Below are 18,944 nucleotides of genomic sequence, written 5' to 3' on the forward strand. Positions count from 1 at the left end.
TATGCATGAGAATTAAAACAACAAATGCGAACAAAATCAATATAAAAGTTAGTATGAGATGGGATCCCTTCGTGTTTTTTAAGTTAATATTTAGGTTTATAATCGTCCTAACGACTCTTCACCTCAAATACATTACAGTTGTGTGCTGCGAAAAAAAAATCATTAAACTCCGATTTACGCGACGTAGAACGGACCACAACGTTTTGGAAACCCATTTGCCATGGGTCCGAAAAAGTATCATCGGTCCCGTTCTGGCTCTCGTAGTCGGAACCGAAACAGGTCCAAAATAAGTAGATCACGATCACCCGAAGAGAAAAGATGCCGGAATCGGTCCGTGGGTCGGAACCAAAATCCCTGGAGAATTGCGCGTTCCGAGAGCGGAAGCTCGGACAGCAGTGGTGGATCTGCGGGGCGACAATGGCCGCCGAGCAGAGGCCATCCCGGGTCGAGAAGCGACTCAGACAGCGACAAGAGACGTAATCTGAAGGGCAAGTCAAAAGACCGATCCAGGTAAACATGACAGGTTAGGTTATATTAAATAAAAATGCGCAGTGCATGTATTCTACATGGCCAAAGGTATGTGGACTCCACTTCAAATGAGTGGATTCGGCTATTTTATCCACACGCGTTGTTGACAGGCGTATAAAATTGAACACACAGCCATACAATCTCCATAGACAAACACTCAGTGACTTTCAACGTGGCACCGTGGTAGGATTCCACCTTTCCAACAAGTTAGTTCATCAAATTTTTGCCCCGCTAGAACTGCCCTGGTCAACTGTTAGTGCTGTTATTGTGACGTGGAAAATTCTAGACGCAACAATGGGTCATCTGCGAAGTGGTAGGTCACACAAACACACAGAATGGGACCGCTGAAGCGCATAGCCCATAATTGTCTGTCCTTGGTTGCAACACTCACTACTGAGTTCCAAACGGCCTTTGGAAGCAATGTCAGCACAATAACTCTTTGTTGGGAGCTTCATGAAATGGGTTTCCATGGCTGAGCAGCTGCACACAAGCCTAAGACCACCATGCGCAATGACAAGCTTTGACTGGAGTGGTGTGAAGCTCGCTGCCATTGGACTCTGGAGCAGTGGAAACGCTTTCTCCTTAGTAATGAATCATGCTTCACCATCTAGCAGTCTGATGAATGAATCTGGGTTTGGCAGATGCATAGTGCCAACTATAAAGTTTGGTGGAGGAGGAATAATGGTCTGGGGCTGTTTTTCATGGTTCGGGGTAGGCCCCTTATTTCTAGTGAAGGGAATCTTAATGCTACAGCACACAATGACATTGTAGACAATATTGTGCTTCCAACTTTGCATGTTTTACTAGCGCATAACAGTGCAGCAAAATGTCAAACAAGTACAATATTAATCAAGAAATCACATGTGTGCAACTACATTTTTCTATCCATCAGCTCTGACTCAGATGATCCAAAGGAGAGGAAGGAAAGAGAGAAAATGAAAGGCAGAAGAGAAGACAAAGGAGAGAAGAGGAGGGGCTGCAGCCAGTCCCAGTCCAATTTAGGGTCCAGTGCAGACCGGAAGAGAGTGAGGGATGGGGGGAGCATTGACCAGGAGAGGAGATGGCAGAGGAGTGCAGACAGAGGGAGTAGAAGCCCTAGCAGAGAGAGGGAACGACAGATCAGGGAGAGGATGAAAAGCAGAGAGAGGGACCCAAGCCGAGGTGAGGAGAGTAGTCAAGACAAAGAGAGAAGCAGCCGGAGGAGTGAAAACCGCGGGAGGAGAGAGGGAAGCAGAGGTAGGGACAAAGATAGGAAAAGACGTCGCTTTGGCTCCTCTGACTCGTCTAAGAGCTCTGGGTCGGAGGGCGGGGCCCGTGGAGGCAGCCCGGGGTCTGGAGAGGCCGGACCCTCGGTCCGAGATGAGAAGAAGAACCAGAGAGAGATGCTGAAGGCCCTGGAGACCCCAGAGGAGAAGAGGGCCAGACGACTGGCCAAGAAGGAGGCCAAGGAGAGGAAGAAGAGGGAGAAGATGGGCTGGAGTGAGGAGTATATGGGCTATACCAATGCAGACAACCCCTTTGGAGACAACAACCTGCTGGGCACCTTCAAATGGCAGAAGGTAAGAGAGGGAGAGGAGAGTGGGCACTTGATAAATGGATGTATGTGGGACTATCAACACCCTCCTTTTAGAAGGACAGTGGTTACATCTGACCAGGCTCTGACTAATCTGTGTTTCTGTGGTGGTGGTGTTGTGGTCAGGCTCTAGACAGGAAGGGCATTGGCCATCTGGGTGAGAAGGACCTGAAAGACAGAAACAAACGCATCCAGGAGGAGAATCGTAGAGAACTGCAGAAGGTATGCTTCTATGCAAAAACGAGCTGATGTGTGTTTAATAGGTTCAGGAATGTATGTGCTTATGGAGAATGCAATGCAAGAGCAGGAACTTTGTATAAGTGTGTCTGTCTGTGTTTAGGTGAAGCAGCTGCGACTGGAGAGGGAGAGAGAGAAGGCCATGAGAGAGACGGAGCTAGAGATGCTGCAGAGAGAGAAGGAGGCAGAGCATTTCAAAACCTGGGCAGAACAAGAGGATAACTTCCACCTGCACCAGGCCAAGCTACGGTGAGTGGTGATACCTTCATTACCGTCCCCCTGTAACCCTAACCCTCAACCTCACATGGTTCCATATACTCACTCGAAAATAGCCTGGTACATAAACAACATCTCACTGCTCTGGTGTTTGCTGATGTGGATTTGTGTGCAGACCTCTGACTCATAGATGTTTGTGTGTCTAGGTCTAAGATCCGTATCCGTGACGGCCGTGCGAAGCCCATAGACCTGTTGGCTAAGTACATCAGTGCTGAGGATGACGACCTGGCTGTGGAGATGCACGAACCTTACACCTTCCTCAATGGACTCACCGTCACTGACATGGATGACCTGCTTGAAGACATCAAGGTGTGTGTGTCAGGGTTTCCGTTAGACGGTAAATGCCGACATTTGGTCAATGAAGACAAGCGGATAAATAAAATTGTTACTGGCCAAATTGTAAAAAAACACACAAAAAACATCCATTGTGAAAAAATGCTTTTATTTATTCATTGATGGAAAATACCGGTGGATATTCTCCAACTTCTAAGGCAAACAAATATACTTCATAATAAATCCTCTGGGACATTAGTGTAGGGTGTGTGCCAACTATTCACATCAGTTAAAATGTTTCAATCACTAGGCAGCCAACTGTCTATAGTAGGAAACAGAGTAGTCATCAATAAGCCACGTATATCACACATGACGTGAGTCACGTCCCCAAGATCTCTGGAAACAAGCACTTTCATAAATGCATGGCGTGGGCCTCGTTTCACTAGAGCGTTGTAAAATAAGATTTCTATCAATGAACCAGCCTTAATGAATTTATTTACTTATCCAACATCAGGTTGATAATTGTTTTATTTTGTGGCCTCTTTCCCCTGCTGTGGTGCTGAATGGTGGGGCTGTGAATGGCAACGGGAGTGGGGACAGAACACCTCTCCCCAGTTGTTATTTATTAGGCCTGCTGTGTTCCTCCAACACCTCTCCCCAGTTGTTATTTATTAGGCCTCTTTCCCCTGCTGTGGTGCTGAATGGCAGTGGGACTGGGGCAGACCCTGGTGTTCCTCCCCAGGTGTTCCTCCAACACCTCTCCCCAGTTGTTATTTATTAGGCCTCTTTCCCTCCAACACCTGCTGTTATTTATTAGGTGCTGAATGGCAGTGGGACTGGGGCAGACCCTGGTGTTCCTCCAACACCTCTCCCCAGTTGTTATTTATTAGGCCTCTTTCCCCTGCTGTGGTGCTCAGTGGGACTGGGGCAGACCCTGGTGTTCCTCCAACACCTCTCCCCAGTTGTTATTTATTAGGCCTTTCTTTCCCCTGCTGTGGTGCTGAATGGCAGTGGGACTGGGGCAGACCCTGGTGTTCCTCCAACACCTCTCCCCAGTTGTTATTTATTAGGCCTCTTTCCCCTGCTGTGGTGCTGAATGGCAGTGGGACTGGGGCAGACCCTGGTGTTCCTCCAACACCTCTCCCCAGTTGTTATTTATTAGGCCTCTTTCCCCTGCTGTGGTGCTGAATGGCAGTGGGACTGGGGCAGACCCTGGTGTTCCTCCAACACCTCTCCCCAGTTGTTATTTATTAGGCCTCTTTCCCCTGCTGTGGTGCTGAATGGCAGTGGGACTGGGGCAGACCCTGGTGTTCCTCCAACACCTCTCCCCAGTTGTTATTTATTAGGCCTCTTTCCCCTGCTGTGGTGCTGAATGGCAGTGGGACTGGGGCCCCTGGTGTTCCTCCAACACCTCTCCCCAGTTGTTATTTATTAGGCCTCTTTCCCCTGCTGTGGTGCTGAATGGCAGTGGGACTGGGGCAGACCCTGGTGTTCCTCCAACACCTCTCCCCAGTTGTTATTTATTAGGCCTCTTTCCCCTGCTGTGGTGCTGAATGGCAGTGGGACTGGGGCAGACCCTGGTGTTCCTCCAACACCTCTCCCCAGTTGTTATTTATTAGGCCTCTTTCCCCTGCTGTGGTGCTGAATGGCAGTGGGACTGGGGCAGACCCTGGTGTTCCTCCAACACCTCTCCCCAGTTGTTATTTATTAGGCCTCTTTCCCCTGCTGTGGTGCTGAATGGCTTTGGTGGTGCTGAATGGCAGTGGGACTGGGGCAGACCCTGGTGTTCCTCCAACACCTCTCCCCAGTTGTTATTTATTAGGCCCCCTGCTGTGGTGCTGAGAATTTATTAGGCCTCTTTCCCCTGCTGTGGTGCTGAATGGCAGTGGGACTGGGGCAGACCCTGGTGTTCCTCCAACACCTCTCCCCAGTTGTTATTTATTAGGCCTCTTTCCCCTGCTGTGGTGCTGAATGGCAGTGGGACTGGGGCAGACCCTGGTGTTCCTCCAACACCTCTCCCCAGTTGTTATTTATTAGGCCTCTTTCCTTGCTGTGGTGCTGAATGGCAGTGGGACTGGGGCAGACCCTGGTGTTCCTCCAACACCTCTCCCCAGTTGTTATTTATTAGGCCTCTTTCCTTGCTGTGGTGCTGAATGGCAGTGGGACTGGGGCAGACCCTGGTGTTCCTCCAACACCTCTCCCCAGTTGTTATTTATTAGGCCTCTTTCAAATTTAAAGTTCAATTAGAGAGGCCTAGATTGTATTTGAAAACAGCTGTTTTTTTTCTTTATTAATAAAAATGTTCACACAAATAGCCTATAGGACAGGTCGTTCGCAAATTATTATATTTAAGTTTTATTACTGTGTAGGTGACTTGTTCTAGGCTAAATGTCTTTTTCGTCTTAAAAAAAATATATATTAATTTCTGATTTCTAGAAGGGGTAAAGATGCAACAGGAAATGTTTTGCTTTTCAATAAAACCTGTCATTTTGGTATAAGAACATTGTTATATATTATTTTACATTTCTATTCTGTTAAGATGAATTGGGTGGACGCTCTAATGCGTCACACAGATAACGCATTAGGATGTCTGGTAAATACCGGTACATGTTTTGCCTGTCAGTTTGTCCGGCACCACATTTTCCTAACTGAAACCCTGGTGTGTGTGTTTGTGTGACGCTTTGTTCAATGTTCTTAGAACTGTTTCTATCAATTGTGGTTTGTAGCGGAAGACAGAGACTGTGACATGTCTGTGTGTGACGCGTGTGTGTGCATTTTCCCTGTAGGTGTACATGGAGCTGGAGCAGGGCAAGAATGTGGACTACTGGAGGGACATGACCACCATCACAGAGGACGAGATCAGCAAGCTCCGGAAACTGGAGGCATCTGGAAAAGGCCCAGGTACAGCAGCACCACCACCTCTAATAGGCCAAACTACAGTAACATCTCAGTAGCGCTCTCTCTCATTGGCCCATATTCTGTCTTGGCATTCCACCATCAACCTCTATCCTCTGTGCCTACACCTAGGCATTTCTCCCCTTGTCCCTCTCCTAGGATGTGTCCAAAATGGTCCACTGGTCAAAAGTAGTGTACTCTATGAGGAATATGGGGCCATTTCCTGCGCAGCCCCAGTCTAATGTTTTCTGGGTAGTTGACTGTCTCCCTCGTCCCCAGGTGACCGTCGTGATGGCATTAACACGTCAGTGAGCACCGATGTTCAGATAGTGTTTAAGGGAAAGACCTACAGCCAGCTCCAGGCGCTGAACCTCAACATGGAGACTAAGATCCGAGCTGGGGGATCCAACCTGGACATAGGCTACTGGGAGAGTCTGATGCAGCAAGTCAGGGTCTACATGGGCCGAGCACGGTGAGGACCGGTGTGTGTGGGTATGCACACTTACCCTACCGGTCTCTGGCATTTCTGTGTTTGTGTGTGTGTTAACCATCCCTATCTATGTTATAGGTTGAGAGAGAGGCACCAGGATGTGTTGCGTCAGAAGCTGTTCAAGCTGAAACAGGAACAGGGAGTGGAGAGTGTGCCTCTCTTCCCCATTATCAAAGAGGAGCCTGAGGAAGAGGATGTGTGAGTACATGGGCGGACACACACACACAGAGGTTTCACCTTCCACCTCTTTCTTTACATGCTCATGTACACAAGGTTTGACCTTTGCCTCCTCTGTTTCTTCTCCACAGGCCCGAGAAAGAAGACCCTCCCTCAAAGGAGCCTGGCGCCGCCTCTTCCTCCCCTTCTGCCAATCAGAAGAGCGCTACAGAGAAGGATGACCAAGTGGCAGGCCCATCCACAGAGGGAGATGGTGAGAAGGAGGGAGAGGAGAAGGGTGAGGTGGTAGAGGCCGTTCTGACTGAGGAGGATTTGATCCAGCAGAGCCAGGCAGAGTATGACTCTGGCCGCTACAGTCCCACCCTGCTGCTGCCCTCAGAGCTACCGCTGGACACACACACCATCACACCTGACGAAGACACACAAAAACTACACCTCTCACGCAGACAGCTCGCCGTGACAGGTAAGTGGCTTTGCATCAACACACCCATACACACAGAAACACTCGGACATCTCTACCTATCGTCATATTCATCTCTCTCTCTCCTCTTGTTCTCCAGGTGATGCCAATGAGAATGCGGAGGATGAGTTTGTGCGTCGTGCCAAACAGGGCATGGGCGGGGACGAGGCTCAGTTTAGCGTGGAGCTTCCCCTAACGGGCAAGATGTACCTGTGGGCCGACAAATACCGACCCCGGAAACCACGCTTCTTCAACAGGGTCCACACAGGCTTTGAGTGGAACAAATATAACCAGACGCATTACGACTTCGACAACCCTCCGCCTAAGATCGTCCAGGGCTACAAGTTCAACATCTTCTACCCGGACCTGATCAACAAACGTTCCACGCCGCAGTACTTCCTAGAACCCAGTCCTGACAACAAGGACTTTGGGGTTCTGCGGTTCCACGCGGGCCCGCCATACGAGGACATTGCCTTTAAGATCGTGAACCGCGAGTGGGAGTACTCTCACCGTCATGGGTTCCGCTGTCAGTTCGCCAATGGGATTTTCCAGCTGTGGTTCCACTTCAAGAGGTACCGCTACAGGAGATAGAACTGGCTAACTGTCCAACACCAACCCAGACTGGGAACCTCAGACTGCCAGGTTTTAACCATAGATATGCAATGTTAATGTACTTTGTATCGATTGTGTTTTTATTGGTTGTCTTAGTGTTAACCTTTCTCTTTGTTATCACTACGGCAGCCCAGACCATTCCGTTGTCACAAAGAATGGTTTCCATTTGTTTGATCAGCTACTGCTTTTCAATGTACAGTTGAAGTTGCAAGTTTACATACACCTTAGCCAAATACATTTAAACTCAGTTTTTCACAATTCCTGACATTTAATCATCCTAATAAAAATTCCCTGTCTTAGGTCAGTTAGGATTACCACTTTATTTTAAGAATGTGAATTGTCAGAATAATAGAGAATTATTTATTTCAGCTTTTATTTCTTTCATCACATTCCCAGTGGGTCAGAAGGTTACATACACCCAATTAGTATTTGGTAGCATTGACTTTAAATTGTTTAACTTGGGTCAAATGTTTCAGGTAGCCTTCCACAAGCTTCCTATAATAAGTTGGGTGAATTTTGGCCCATTCCTCCAGACAGAGCTGGTGGAACTGAGTCAGGTTTGTAGGCCTCCTTGCTTGCACATGCTTTTTCTGTTCTGCCCACACATTTTCTATGGGATTGAGGTCAGGGCTTTGTAATGGCCACTACAATACAATTTTTCCACAACTTTGGAAGTATGCTTGGGGTCATTGTCCATTTGGAAGACCCATTTGCAACCAAGCTTAACTTCCTGACTGATGTCTTGAGATGTTCAATATATCCACATCATTTTCCTTCTTTCCTCATGAAGCCATCTATTTTGTGAAGTGCACCAGTCCCTCCTGCAGCAAAGCACCCCCACAACATGATGCTGCCACCCCCGTGCTTCACTGTTGGGATGGTGTTCTTCGGCTTGCAAGCCTCCCCCTTTTCCCTCCAAACATAACGATGGTCATTATGGCCAAACAGTTCTATTTGTTTCATCAGACCAGAGGGCATTTCTCCAAAAAGTACGATCTTTGTCGCCATGTGCAGTTGCAAACTGTAGTCTGGCTTTTTTATGGCGGTTTTGGAGAAGTGGCTTCTTCCTTGCTGAGCGGCCAATCAGGTTATGAGGATATACATTTACATTACATTTACATTTAAGTCATTTAGCAGACGCTCTTATCCAGAGCGACTTACAAATTGGTGAATTCACCTTCTGACATCCAGTGGAACAGCCACTTTACAATAGTGCATCTAAATCATTTAAGGGGGGGGGGGGGTGAGAAGGATATATAGATACTTTTGTACCTGTTTCCTCCAGCATCTTCACAAGGTCCTTTGCTGTTGTTCTGGGATTGATTTACACTTTTTGCACCAAAGTACGTTCATCTCTAGGAGACAGAACGTGTCTCCTTCCTGAGTGGTATGACGGCTGCATGGTCCCATGGTGTTTATACTTGCGTACTATTGTTTGTACAGATGACCGTGGTACCTTCAGGCGTTTGGAAATTGCTCCCAAGGATGAATCAGACTTGTGGAGGTCTATAATTATAATTATTTAATTTTTGTGATTTCTTTTGATTTTCCCATGATGTCAAGCAAAGAGGCACTGAGTTTGATGGTAGGCCTTGAAATACATCCACAGGTACACCTCCAATTGACTCATGTCAATTAGCCTATCAGAAGCTTCTAAGGCCATGACATCGTTTTCTGGAATTTTCCTACCTGTTTAATGGCAGTCAACTTAGTGTATGTAAACTTCTGACTTCAACTGTACCTGTCTCTGAAATGACATATTAAAGATTATTTTCCTAGCTGGCTTCCGTTTGATGCAGAGCTGTGAGAGGTAAAACTGTCTAATAAATCATATTCAATTAAAGAAACATCTTAACTTACATTTTCCTCAGTGGCATTAAGTATGCCTCAGTCAGGATGTCAACAAATCACTGACTAAAGCATCCCCTTTACCATTGGCTAAGGGCAGGATTCCATCTGTAATCTCATTCACCATAAACTCTGCAAATGTTTTCTCAATTGAAAATTTGGCCACTATAGCGCTGAACTTCAGCGATACAGATTGAATCCACCCCTAACTAACGCTGACCTATCCACAGCTGTTTCATTTACGACTAATTAACCCCCAATGTTAGCAAGGCCACTCCTGCCCCAGGTGGAAACCTGTCAAGCCTATTGGCTATTCTATATACACACACATTGGTGACTCCAAAAACAATTAAAGTAGAAAGAGTTTTAATAAAGACAACAGGATCCTGAGAAGGCATGTACTTAGACAGGTTAGAAATAGAGAGAGGACCACCTAACAAAACATTCTGGAATAAAGTGGATGATTCACTGAGAAAAACAAGATAGTAAAACATTGTCATATCAATCATATTAATTTAATTAGGATAATTCCTACCTATCCTTGTAGTTCTCTCTCAGTGCTTGTTAGAGGTGGGTGCTGGATACCGGCATAGATGGTTGTTCATTTGAGCGGGTCACACAAGTTTCTAATGCTTTAGGAGCGCGTAAATCTAAACAAAGTTTGATAACCAGTCCCCTCCACCACAGTTCAACTTGACCAATCCAGCACTAGAGCAGGAAAAGCTGGGTCTGATTGGCTGGTAACAGAATCATAGGGTGTGTTCCTCTGCTCAGGCATTGCTGACGCCTGCCAGAACTTACAACGCTCTGATAGGTATTTAACATCAGCTAACCACATATGTTATAGCAATCTGTCAGTCGATGACACAGTCAGTGATGTCACGTCAGCAGAACGCAACCATAGTTTCACAAACAATACAGTTCTCTTCCAACCGCTTTGTACAAAACATTACAGGTGTGTTGGTCCGATCTAGTCACAGTTTATCTGCTGCATACTGTTCAGTCCCGTTGAATACTGACTGCATACAGTCCAAAAATAAAGCAAACTGAAATACCATTGGCAGTAAGATCATATCTCTGATTCATCATCAATGAATGGCAATGAGGGGAAAGTAACTCTGGCTTCCCCCTCCTCACCCCCTCCTAATGCCACCTCCCCAGTAGAGTGGTTGTTATTACTGGTGCAGTTTCCTTCTCCAGACACCAGGGCCTTGCTCTCCGCCTCCCCAGGCTCTGAGACCTCTAGGTGGGCCACGGCAATGTGAGCAGCCCCCTCCTCTGGGGCACCTTGGTTCTGCCTTCTCCCTGCTCCTATCACTCTCCCACAGGGCCCAGGCAGGGGCAGATGTCCCTTGTGCAGGTTCCACCCCAGCAGGACAGCCAGCAGAATCGCTAGGAAGGCCACTGACACCTGCAGTGCTGCCAGGGAAGGGCCCTCGGTCCGGGGTTCAGGTCTGAGTGAGAGCCCTTCTAGACCTACTCTAAGCTGGTACTCAGCCACGGTGGTGGTGTATTTCCCGCTGTGGGAACGCTCCAAGGACAGACAGCGGTAGCGGCCAGTGTCAGAGGCAGAGGCGTTGAGGATAAGGAGGCTGTCTCGGAGGATCTGGTTGCGGGTTGAGGAGGGCAGGGGCAGGGAGTCTTTCACCCAGTGTGTCTCTGCCAAGTTGGAAGTGGGGGGGCACTGGAGCTTCACGTTGCCACCTAGCCACATGGTCTGATTAACAGTCTTCACAGGGTCTGGAAGAGAATGTATTGGTTAGAAAACACACAGACGGACACACAGAAAAGATGGAATAGACACACATACACTCACCTGAGGCGGGGCAGAGAGAGAAGTCTCCAATCCATAAACTTTGGATCAGTTCACTGAGACAGAAACGGGAAGGTGTTCAGGGACAGAGTTAACCAACAGTACATCAGATCTCTGTTCTTCTACATGGGTTAAAAGTAATCAAAGGAAAACGTACAATTGGTTTATGCAGCACCATACCTGTCTGTGTTAGCTGTAGACAGGGAGATACACTGGGCTGTAGTTCTGTCCCAGACACAGTAAGGGTCTCTGGCCAGGACACAGTCCACACAGGTGCGAGAACGACCACAGCTACTAAACGGCATCTGAACAGCACCGTACTCAGAGCCTGCGTACAGCTGACCCTACACACACACACACACACACACACACACACACACGTTACACACACCCTTTACACTGCCATACATACTGTACAGCAAATTTCAGCTGCCGACAGACAAGAAATAGAGCTTTACGTTACCGTTGTGTTGGAGAAACGGAGGACTTTGATTGGCTCACGGGGCTGGAAGAGCTGCACTTCCTCGATGATGAACATCTCCTTATCGTAGTTAAGCGCTTTCAACACGCTGCCACCCTCTGAGACACGAAACACACATCAGTGCTGATACTGTATGTGGGCAACTAAGCCATACACAGCGGTTCAGAGTTATTAAACACACACCTGTGCCTATGAACATGACATGGTATTTCTTCCCGTCCAGGGCCTGTGTTCTGTGTACTATGATGCGTGTGAAGGCAGTGCCTCTCCTGACCAGCAAGGGGCGCTCTCCCATGGGCAGAACAGCCTGGTCCATGAGGGGCCGGTCTCTAATGAACTGCAGGGTCCGGTCTGGCAGGTCCAGAGTTTGACTGATTCCCTGGTTACGAGCCTCGTCATCTATACACTGGAAAGGGGAGTGGGAGAGGAGGGAGGGTTTATTCAAGCCTGGAAGAACGTACAACTTTAATCAGGAAACTTTCAAGGTTAGGTTGGTCTGTTGAAAATCTATAGATCATCTGAAGGGAGAGACTGTGAATAAACATCATAATGACAGAAATGTTACAGGAAGAGAGAGAGAGAGAGAGAGAGAGAAGACAAAAGGAAAAGAAGAGTCAGTCTGACTCACAGCTCCAGGTCTGGGGGAGGGCACGGCACCACTGTACATCACCCACTTCACAAAGGACGTTTCCACGGTTACCGGGGTCTTGTACTTCCCCTCGGAGAACACCCTGCCGATGTCCAACACGCTGTATGCACACACTGCAGAGAGGTCCACCCTGTCCCTGGAATACAACCACACAGAGCATTAGAGACATACACTGCAGAGAGGTCCACCCTGTCCCTGGAATGCAACCACACAGAGCATTAGAGACACACACTGCAGAGAGGTCCACCCTGTCCCTGGAATACAACCACACAGAGCATTAGAGACACACACTGCAGAGAGGTCCACCCTGTCCCTGGAATACAACCACACAGAGCATTAGAGACACACACTGCAGAGAGGTCCACCCTGTCCCTGGAATACAACCACACAGAGCATTAGAGACACACACTGCAGAGAGGTCCACCCTGTCCCTGGAATACAACCACACAGAGCATTAGAGACACACACTGCAGAGAGGTCCACCCTGTCCCTGGAATACAACATTAGAGCCACACACTGCAGAGAGGTCCACACACACAAACTAAAACAGTCAGGTCCATCCGTTGTGGTGCTCACATAAGCAAAACACACACACTCATACACACACTTCAGAGTTCAACTTACGACTGTGATGTGAATACAGCATAGAACACACAGCTTCTCCAGTCCCCCTCCTCACACCAGCGGTAGGTGTCCTGTATGATGTAGGGTAGCTGGGATTCCAGAACAGGACAGTCCACACGGGCCTTTAGAAACGACGTCCACTTCTTCTGCAGGGTCCTCTGGCCCCCAAGGTCCCCCTGAGACACAGAGACAGAGATTTACATGAAGCTGCCATTAGACAATAACGGTATATCTTCATAGAATACAAGCACCCAAAGACTCCTTAAGGAGAGAAGTCATTCTCAATGCCACCGTGGGACACACACCTTGCAGACACGTGCTACGCGGGACACCACCAGTTTGCTGTAGAAGTCGTACTCCACAGCGGTCTCAGTGAAGAACAGGTAGACCTTGTCATCGTCACCCGTTAAGCTGTTCCTACTCTCTGGCATCTGGGCCATGGAGATGAAGTTGGGCTCTGACAAAGACAAATGTAGTAGACATCAACCTAAAGACTTCAACCTGTTCTAGGATCTGTTTGTGCTGTCTTGCCAATTCCTTATGTTTCCATTATAAGAGTTGGCAAGACGGCACAGACAGATCGGGGACCAGGCTATAAAGACTTAACCTCTTGTTGAAAAACAAAGAAAAGGGAGTTGAAAGAAGACTGTCTTACCATGTAGCCAGGAGCTCTTGAACTCAGTGCGTATGGAGGAGGGAGAGCTGCGCATCACCACAGGCTCAGAACCCAGGAAGTTCATTGATGTGGCTGAATAGAGGGTTTTGTCTAGAAGAGATATAGCTTTTGTCAAAAACTTACTTTTTGTAGCAGGTTGGGAGAACTTATGCAGCAGGTAAGAAGAATTCACATAGCAGGTTTGAGGAGAAGGTTAAGTTTAGGAAAAGGGTTTGGGTTAGCTAACAAAGTGAGAACACTTTTAACGTCAAATTGACAAAAGCTGTATCCCATCTGAGCACAGGTCCTCACCTGAGAGCATTGTGGGTCAAGATGGTTCAACTCAAACAAGCCATCAGATCAGGAATATCAGACCTGCATCACTTAACCTAGCCTTTTCTGTCTTTAAGGAGATTGATATTCCCGGATTCCTGACAGAATTCTGGAGTAGTTACTCACCGATCATGATGGAAGAGAATCTCTGGAATGGATCGAAGGGACACTTCCCTTTGCCATCCTCTGCCTTGTTTTCCAGAATCAACTCTCCGTCTTTGTAAGACTGAAACGACAGAGATGAGCGGTACACTTGTGAATGATATCTACTATGACAGGTTATGACCGGACTTGATCATAAGGAGTGTTGTGTTTCCATTGACTCACCATGTAGTCACACTCTGGGTTGAAGGCCTTGGTCCCACACACATACATCCTACCGTCCTCCATCGTATGCAGGACCCTGATGTAATTCTGACACTCTATCTGCAACACAGTATCTACTTATTTAGCTATCTGCATAGAATGCACATGTATATACAAATGAAACGGGAAAGCACCATGAAATGTGCAGAGAAAGCATCAGTTCACTGACTGGTCTGGACCGACCTGATTTTTCCCCTTGGAGCTGCACTCCTTCTGCTGCTTCTCTGTCACTTTCCAACTTACCTGAAAAAGACATGGAAGATAAAGTTAGAAGATTAACACTTTACGAGAGGTGTTGCGTCTGTTTCAACTACTGGTGCATAGCTCGGCCACCCATGCATACCCCACAAGAAGTCTCTTCACAGTCCCCAAGACCAGAACAGACTATGAGAGGCTCACAGTACTACATAGAGCCATGACTACATGGAACTCTATTCCACATCAAGTAACTGACGCAAGCAGTAAAATTAGATTTAAAAAACAGATAAAAATACACCTTATAGAACAGCTGTGACTGTGAAGCCACACACACATAGGCACAGACACATTTATACACACACACATAGATTTTGTACTGTAGATATGGTAGTGGCGGAGTAGGGGCCTGAGGGCACACAGTGTGTTGTGAAATCTGTGACTGTATTGTAATGTTTTTAAAAGTGTTTAAACTGTCAGAATATGTTATTGTTAGACACCGGGGCTCCTATGGAAAGGAGAAGGGCCACAATCTGGTACAAGTCAAAAGGACAGCCGTGAGTTGGGGAAGAGTGAGGAATTTGGGTCGAGGTCAGGTCAGATGAAGTGAGGAAGAACAGAACATTGGCTGTTCAGATGTTTATCAGGAGACTCAGTATAGGAGGAAGGGTTAAATACCGGTGCTCGCGTGAATGTCTTGCTCTTATGCAGCTGTGTGACCCTTTGGGTGAATAAACTTGGTTTGAGATTTTCTAATCGTCCAATGGTTTTTACTCTTCATTTAGAACCCAACACCAGGAAGAGTCGCTGCTGCAAAGGCATGTTGAACATGAGACATGAGTCTTCCAGGACATAATTTCATAGCTGTCAGTGTAAGTGCCAAAGCAATCTGTTAAACTGTAATACTTCAGTGTTCTTACGGAGGACTTCTTGTTGGAGATGTTGTTGATGTCCAGGGCGTAGATGTTCTCCCTGGCTCCCAGCAGCAACAGGCCCAGGTCCTCTCTCAGCAGCATGGTGGAGTAGTTCCACACACCCTCTTCACCGAACATACGACCATTCTCTCCTAGTACAGCAGAATGAGTGACATTGAATGATACAGGAAGTCGTACGGAGTGACACCAATAGTTACTCACAAAGACACCTGCAGTTACACCGGATGATAGTTATGTAAACTATTTTTTGACACATATGACAGTTACATAAACCTTCCCCTAATCCAAATGACACCTGATTGTGGCTGTAGCAGTAATATAATATGTAGATATATTCACAAACAGTATAGACAGAAGCAGTGAATAAATATTGATGGACGCACTTAAATGCAAGAGCAGTACTTACTATGATAGGGTACAGTTTTACGCGGAACGCAGTCCAGTGGCGAATGGGCATCCAGCGTCAGAGCGAGAGGGAGGAGCCAAAAGAAACTTACGACCACTCGAGGATACATGGCTTGTTCCTTGTCAAAATGTAATTTAGTTCCTCAAATGGCTCTTAAAAGGAAATCCAGTCCAGTCTATGTTAAATCCAGTCCAGTTTGTGTTAAATCCAGTCCGGTAGAGAGAAGGCAGGAGGCACTCATAGACCCAGGCTACGTGTTAGGCCTACTTTGTGTTCAGAGGATAGATGGCTGTGTGATTGAGCCAGTCTCCAGCACAGGCTTCTGATCTCTCTACAGGCCTCTGTCAGCAGGGAGTCCATGGTAAGATGGATGGCACGGACCTGAGAGAGAGAGAGAGCGAGGAGAGAGAAAGAGAGAGAGAGAGAGAGAGGAGGGGGGTCTATGGTAAGATGGATGGCACAGACCTGAGAGAGAGGGGGTGGGGGGGTCTATGGTAAGATGGATAGCATGGGGAAAAGGCACAGGCACTGGCCTGCTGACTGCTTTGGCCCATCTGAGAGAGAGAGAGCAAGAGAGAAAGCGAGAGAAACACTGGAGAGGGGGGACATATTTTGAGGGAGAGAAAGAAAGAGAAGAGCTAGAGAAAGGTATGGTTAAAGAGCGTGATGTGAGCTATGGTCTGCGCAGCAGTAACTCTGTCACAGCCATAGTGATGGTAATGGGAGGGCATGAAAGGCTTTCAGTGGGGTGCAGGAGTGTCGACTTCAACTCGTCTGGACCTAACAAAACCACACAAAAACAGATCCTCACAGAATACCAAATCCTGTGTGGACAGGGGAAATAGCAGTACAAATGGTGAAAAACACATATTGTTCAGTTCACACAAACAGTCTTGTTTTAATAACACAATTGATTCCATTCAAAATCCTATTTTCCCTAACCTCTAAACCTAACCCTAACATAATCTTTAACCCTCAACTCTAATTCTAACCCTAAATCCCTTAGAAATAGCCTTTTTCCTTGTAGGGGGTGGAAAAATGTCCCACGTTGGTCAAATGTTGGTTTGTGTGCTACTGTTGTTGGACTTCTGGTCCCCACACGTGTAGTTAAACATGTCCACACACACAAATACAACTAACCCAGGTCTACCATCACAAGAACATTGGCAGTTGTACAATCTTGTTCTGTAAATGTTGCAATGTCGCAAGTCAATCCTTTTGAGGATCGGATTTCCTCACTACGGTGGGTGTGTCCAGGAGTGTCATTAGTCAGAGTGCTGGTTGTGTAGCAGATTAGTCACAGCATGTCACATAATGCATGTCACAGATGTTTCACATATCTACCCCTGAGGCAAGAGGCTCCATTGGTTAACACATGCTGCGGCTACACCAATGGCATTCATATTTAGACACATCTCTAATAAGAGACAGGTCTGTTTGCATGTCTGTGAGTGGTGCAACTGCAGAAAAAACCTTCCTGTGTAGTTTAATTAGTTTAATTTCTTTGTCCAAATAGTTTATACCCTGACACATTGACAAACTTCAGCAGTGAATGGTGTAACGTTGTGGACTGTGTCACATCCGGCCGTGATTGGGAGTCCCATAGGGCCGAGCACAAATGGCCCGAGCGTCGTCCGGGTTTGGCCGTGATTGTAAATAATAATTTGTTCTTACTGGCTTGCCTAGTTAAATAAAAGTTGCACTTAAAACACATTTAAAAAATAATTAGGATAAAATGTCATACCTAATACCTCAATTGTTGGCAAACAAGTTAAAGTAATAAACTATTGCGTAACTCAAAACAGGAAACAGCTACTCTACTTCAGTCCCCTATCAGTCACCTGTCTGGTGCATATGGACAGAAATAAATGCACGCAGTAGTTTAGCATTTGTGAGAGTTTATAATGTGTTCACACGTATCAAGGCTCAAATTCATTATGCCCACTATACATTTGACAAATGTAACAAAAATGTACCTTAAAAAATATATTAATCAGAGACTAAACCTACCTTTAAAGGTGAAAGGTGTTCTTTCTCGAGTGTGTACAAGAAACTGCCCAGGTCTGGTTGCTCTTTGGTTCAAACACAGTACAAACCCACAGCCAAGCGCTTTCCACAAAGAGGCAGTGGCTAAACGGCTGTCCTTGTTCCCCCTTCTGTCTCTTTCGGATCCGTTGAAAGGGACTGTTGTTGTCGGATAAATTGTTGGGAAAAGTTAAGGCGCTCAGATCCCGCGGTGAAGGACCTGAATAGATACCGCTGCTGCTACGGCTCCGTCAGCATGCCAGATTATTCTCTCTGATTGAGCAACCTGGTCTCTGAGCATTTTGTATTATTCTGTACATATATTCAGAGCAATTCCTTTCAGTATAATATGTTACATTTCATATGGTATGTATTAATTTGTGGATGTCCATCACCCATTTTGTATATTATGCTATGAATTACAATTTCGTTTATATGTTACTACTTGCAAAATGTACAATATGTAGCAAATTTGTAAAATGTGCTTTAAAACTGGTGGGAGGAGCTATATGAGGATGGGCTCATTGTAATGGCTGGAATAGAAGACTGGAGTCAAAGGTGGATTCCATATGTATGATGTTTGAGATACCGTTCCATTTATTACATTTGAAACATTACAATGAGCTCGTCCTCCTATAGCTCCTCTCACCAGCCTCCACTGTGCAAAACATGTGATATGTTGGCGAGGGTTTAGGGTTAAGGTCAGGGTTAAGTTCAGGAGTTAGGTTAAGGGTTAAAGTTTGGGGAAGGGTTAGCTAACATGTTAAGTAGTTGCAAAGTAGCAAGAAAGTAGTAAGTAGTTAAAGTTGCTAATTAGCTAAAATGCTAAGGTTGTCTATGAATGAGATTTGAACTCTCAACCTTTGGGTTATAGGCCCACCCATCAACCCTAACCAACCAACCTACTTACGTTTTTGCCTTAACTTCGGGATCGGTGTCCCTTCCACAGGACGGTTGAGCTAACATAGGCTAATGCGATTAGTATAAGGCTGTAAGTAACAAGAAAATGTCCCAGGACATAGACATATCTGATATTGGCAGAAAGCTTAAATTCTTGTTAATCTAACTGCACTTTCTAATTTACAGTAGCTAT

The 18,944-nt window shown here is 46.5% G+C and overlaps 2 protein-coding genes across 2 annotated transcripts; one reads left to right on the plus strand and one right to left on the minus strand.

The window, feature by feature from the left end:
* Nucleotides 1-33: 33 nt before the first annotated feature.
* LOC135510661 (splicing factor Cactin-like) lies at nucleotides 34-9,299 on the plus strand. Its single transcript, XM_064931757.1, has 10 exons — nucleotides 34-510; nucleotides 1,421-2,087; nucleotides 2,228-2,323; nucleotides 2,442-2,587; nucleotides 2,761-2,923; nucleotides 5,674-5,788; nucleotides 6,062-6,254; nucleotides 6,351-6,470; nucleotides 6,581-6,912; nucleotides 7,010-9,299. Exons 1-10 carry the CDS (start codon nucleotides 221-223, stop codon nucleotides 7,498-7,500), a joined length of 2,613 nt encoding a protein of 870 aa, XP_064787829.1. The 5' UTR covers nucleotides 34-220; the 3' UTR covers nucleotides 7,501-9,299.
* A 419-nt stretch (nucleotides 9,300-9,718) lies between these two features.
* LOC135510670 (semaphorin-4E-like) lies at nucleotides 9,719-18,237 on the minus strand. Its single transcript, XM_064931767.1, has 15 exons — nucleotides 17,837-18,237; nucleotides 15,827-16,207; nucleotides 15,406-15,551; nucleotides 14,474-14,533; nucleotides 14,252-14,350; nucleotides 14,051-14,150; nucleotides 13,592-13,702; nucleotides 13,242-13,393; nucleotides 12,937-13,112; nucleotides 12,292-12,448; nucleotides 11,847-12,069; nucleotides 11,646-11,761; nucleotides 11,363-11,526; nucleotides 11,186-11,238; nucleotides 9,719-11,109 (listed from the first exon to the last, which is right to left on the minus strand). Exons 2-15 carry the CDS (start codon nucleotides 15,933-15,935, stop codon nucleotides 10,439-10,441), a joined length of 2,337 nt encoding a protein of 778 aa, XP_064787839.1. The 5' UTR covers nucleotides 15,936-16,207; nucleotides 17,837-18,237; the 3' UTR covers nucleotides 9,719-10,438.
* Between the last annotated feature and the right edge of the window lie 707 nt (nucleotides 18,238-18,944).

This window comes from Oncorhynchus masou, chromosome 3, assembly GCF_036934945.1.
Source record: "Oncorhynchus masou masou isolate Uvic2021 chromosome 3, UVic_Omas_1.1, whole genome shotgun sequence".
Taxonomy (NCBI): Eukaryota; Metazoa; Chordata; class Actinopteri; order Salmoniformes; family Salmonidae; genus Oncorhynchus; species Oncorhynchus masou.

Excerpts from the sequence above, each read along its gene's own strand:
- LOC135510661 (XM_064931757.1), top strand. The coding sequence starts at position 221 with ATGGGTCCGAAAAAGTATCATCGGTCCCGTTCTGGCTCTCGTAGTCGG. Across the intron at positions 6,255-6,350 it reads GTCTACATGGGCCGAGCACG|GTTGAGAGAGAGGCACCAGG; the intron begins GTGAGGACCGGT and ends TCTATGTTATAG. Across the intron at positions 6,913-7,009 it reads CAGACAGCTCGCCGTGACAG|GTGATGCCAATGAGAATGCG; the intron begins GTAAGTGGCTTT and ends CTTGTTCTCCAG.
- LOC135510670 (XM_064931767.1), bottom strand. The coding sequence starts at position 15,935 with ATGTATCCTCGAGTGGTCGTAAGTTTCTTTTGGCTCCTCCCTCTCGCT. Across the intron at positions 12,449-12,936 it reads GCTGTATTCACATCACAGTC|GGACAGGGTGGACCTCTCTG; the intron begins GTAAGTTGAACT and ends GTTGTATTCCAG. Across the intron at positions 11,527-11,645 it reads TCCGTTTCTCCAACACAACG|GGTCAGCTGTACGCAGGCTC; the intron begins GTAACGTAAAGC and ends GTGTGTGTGTAG.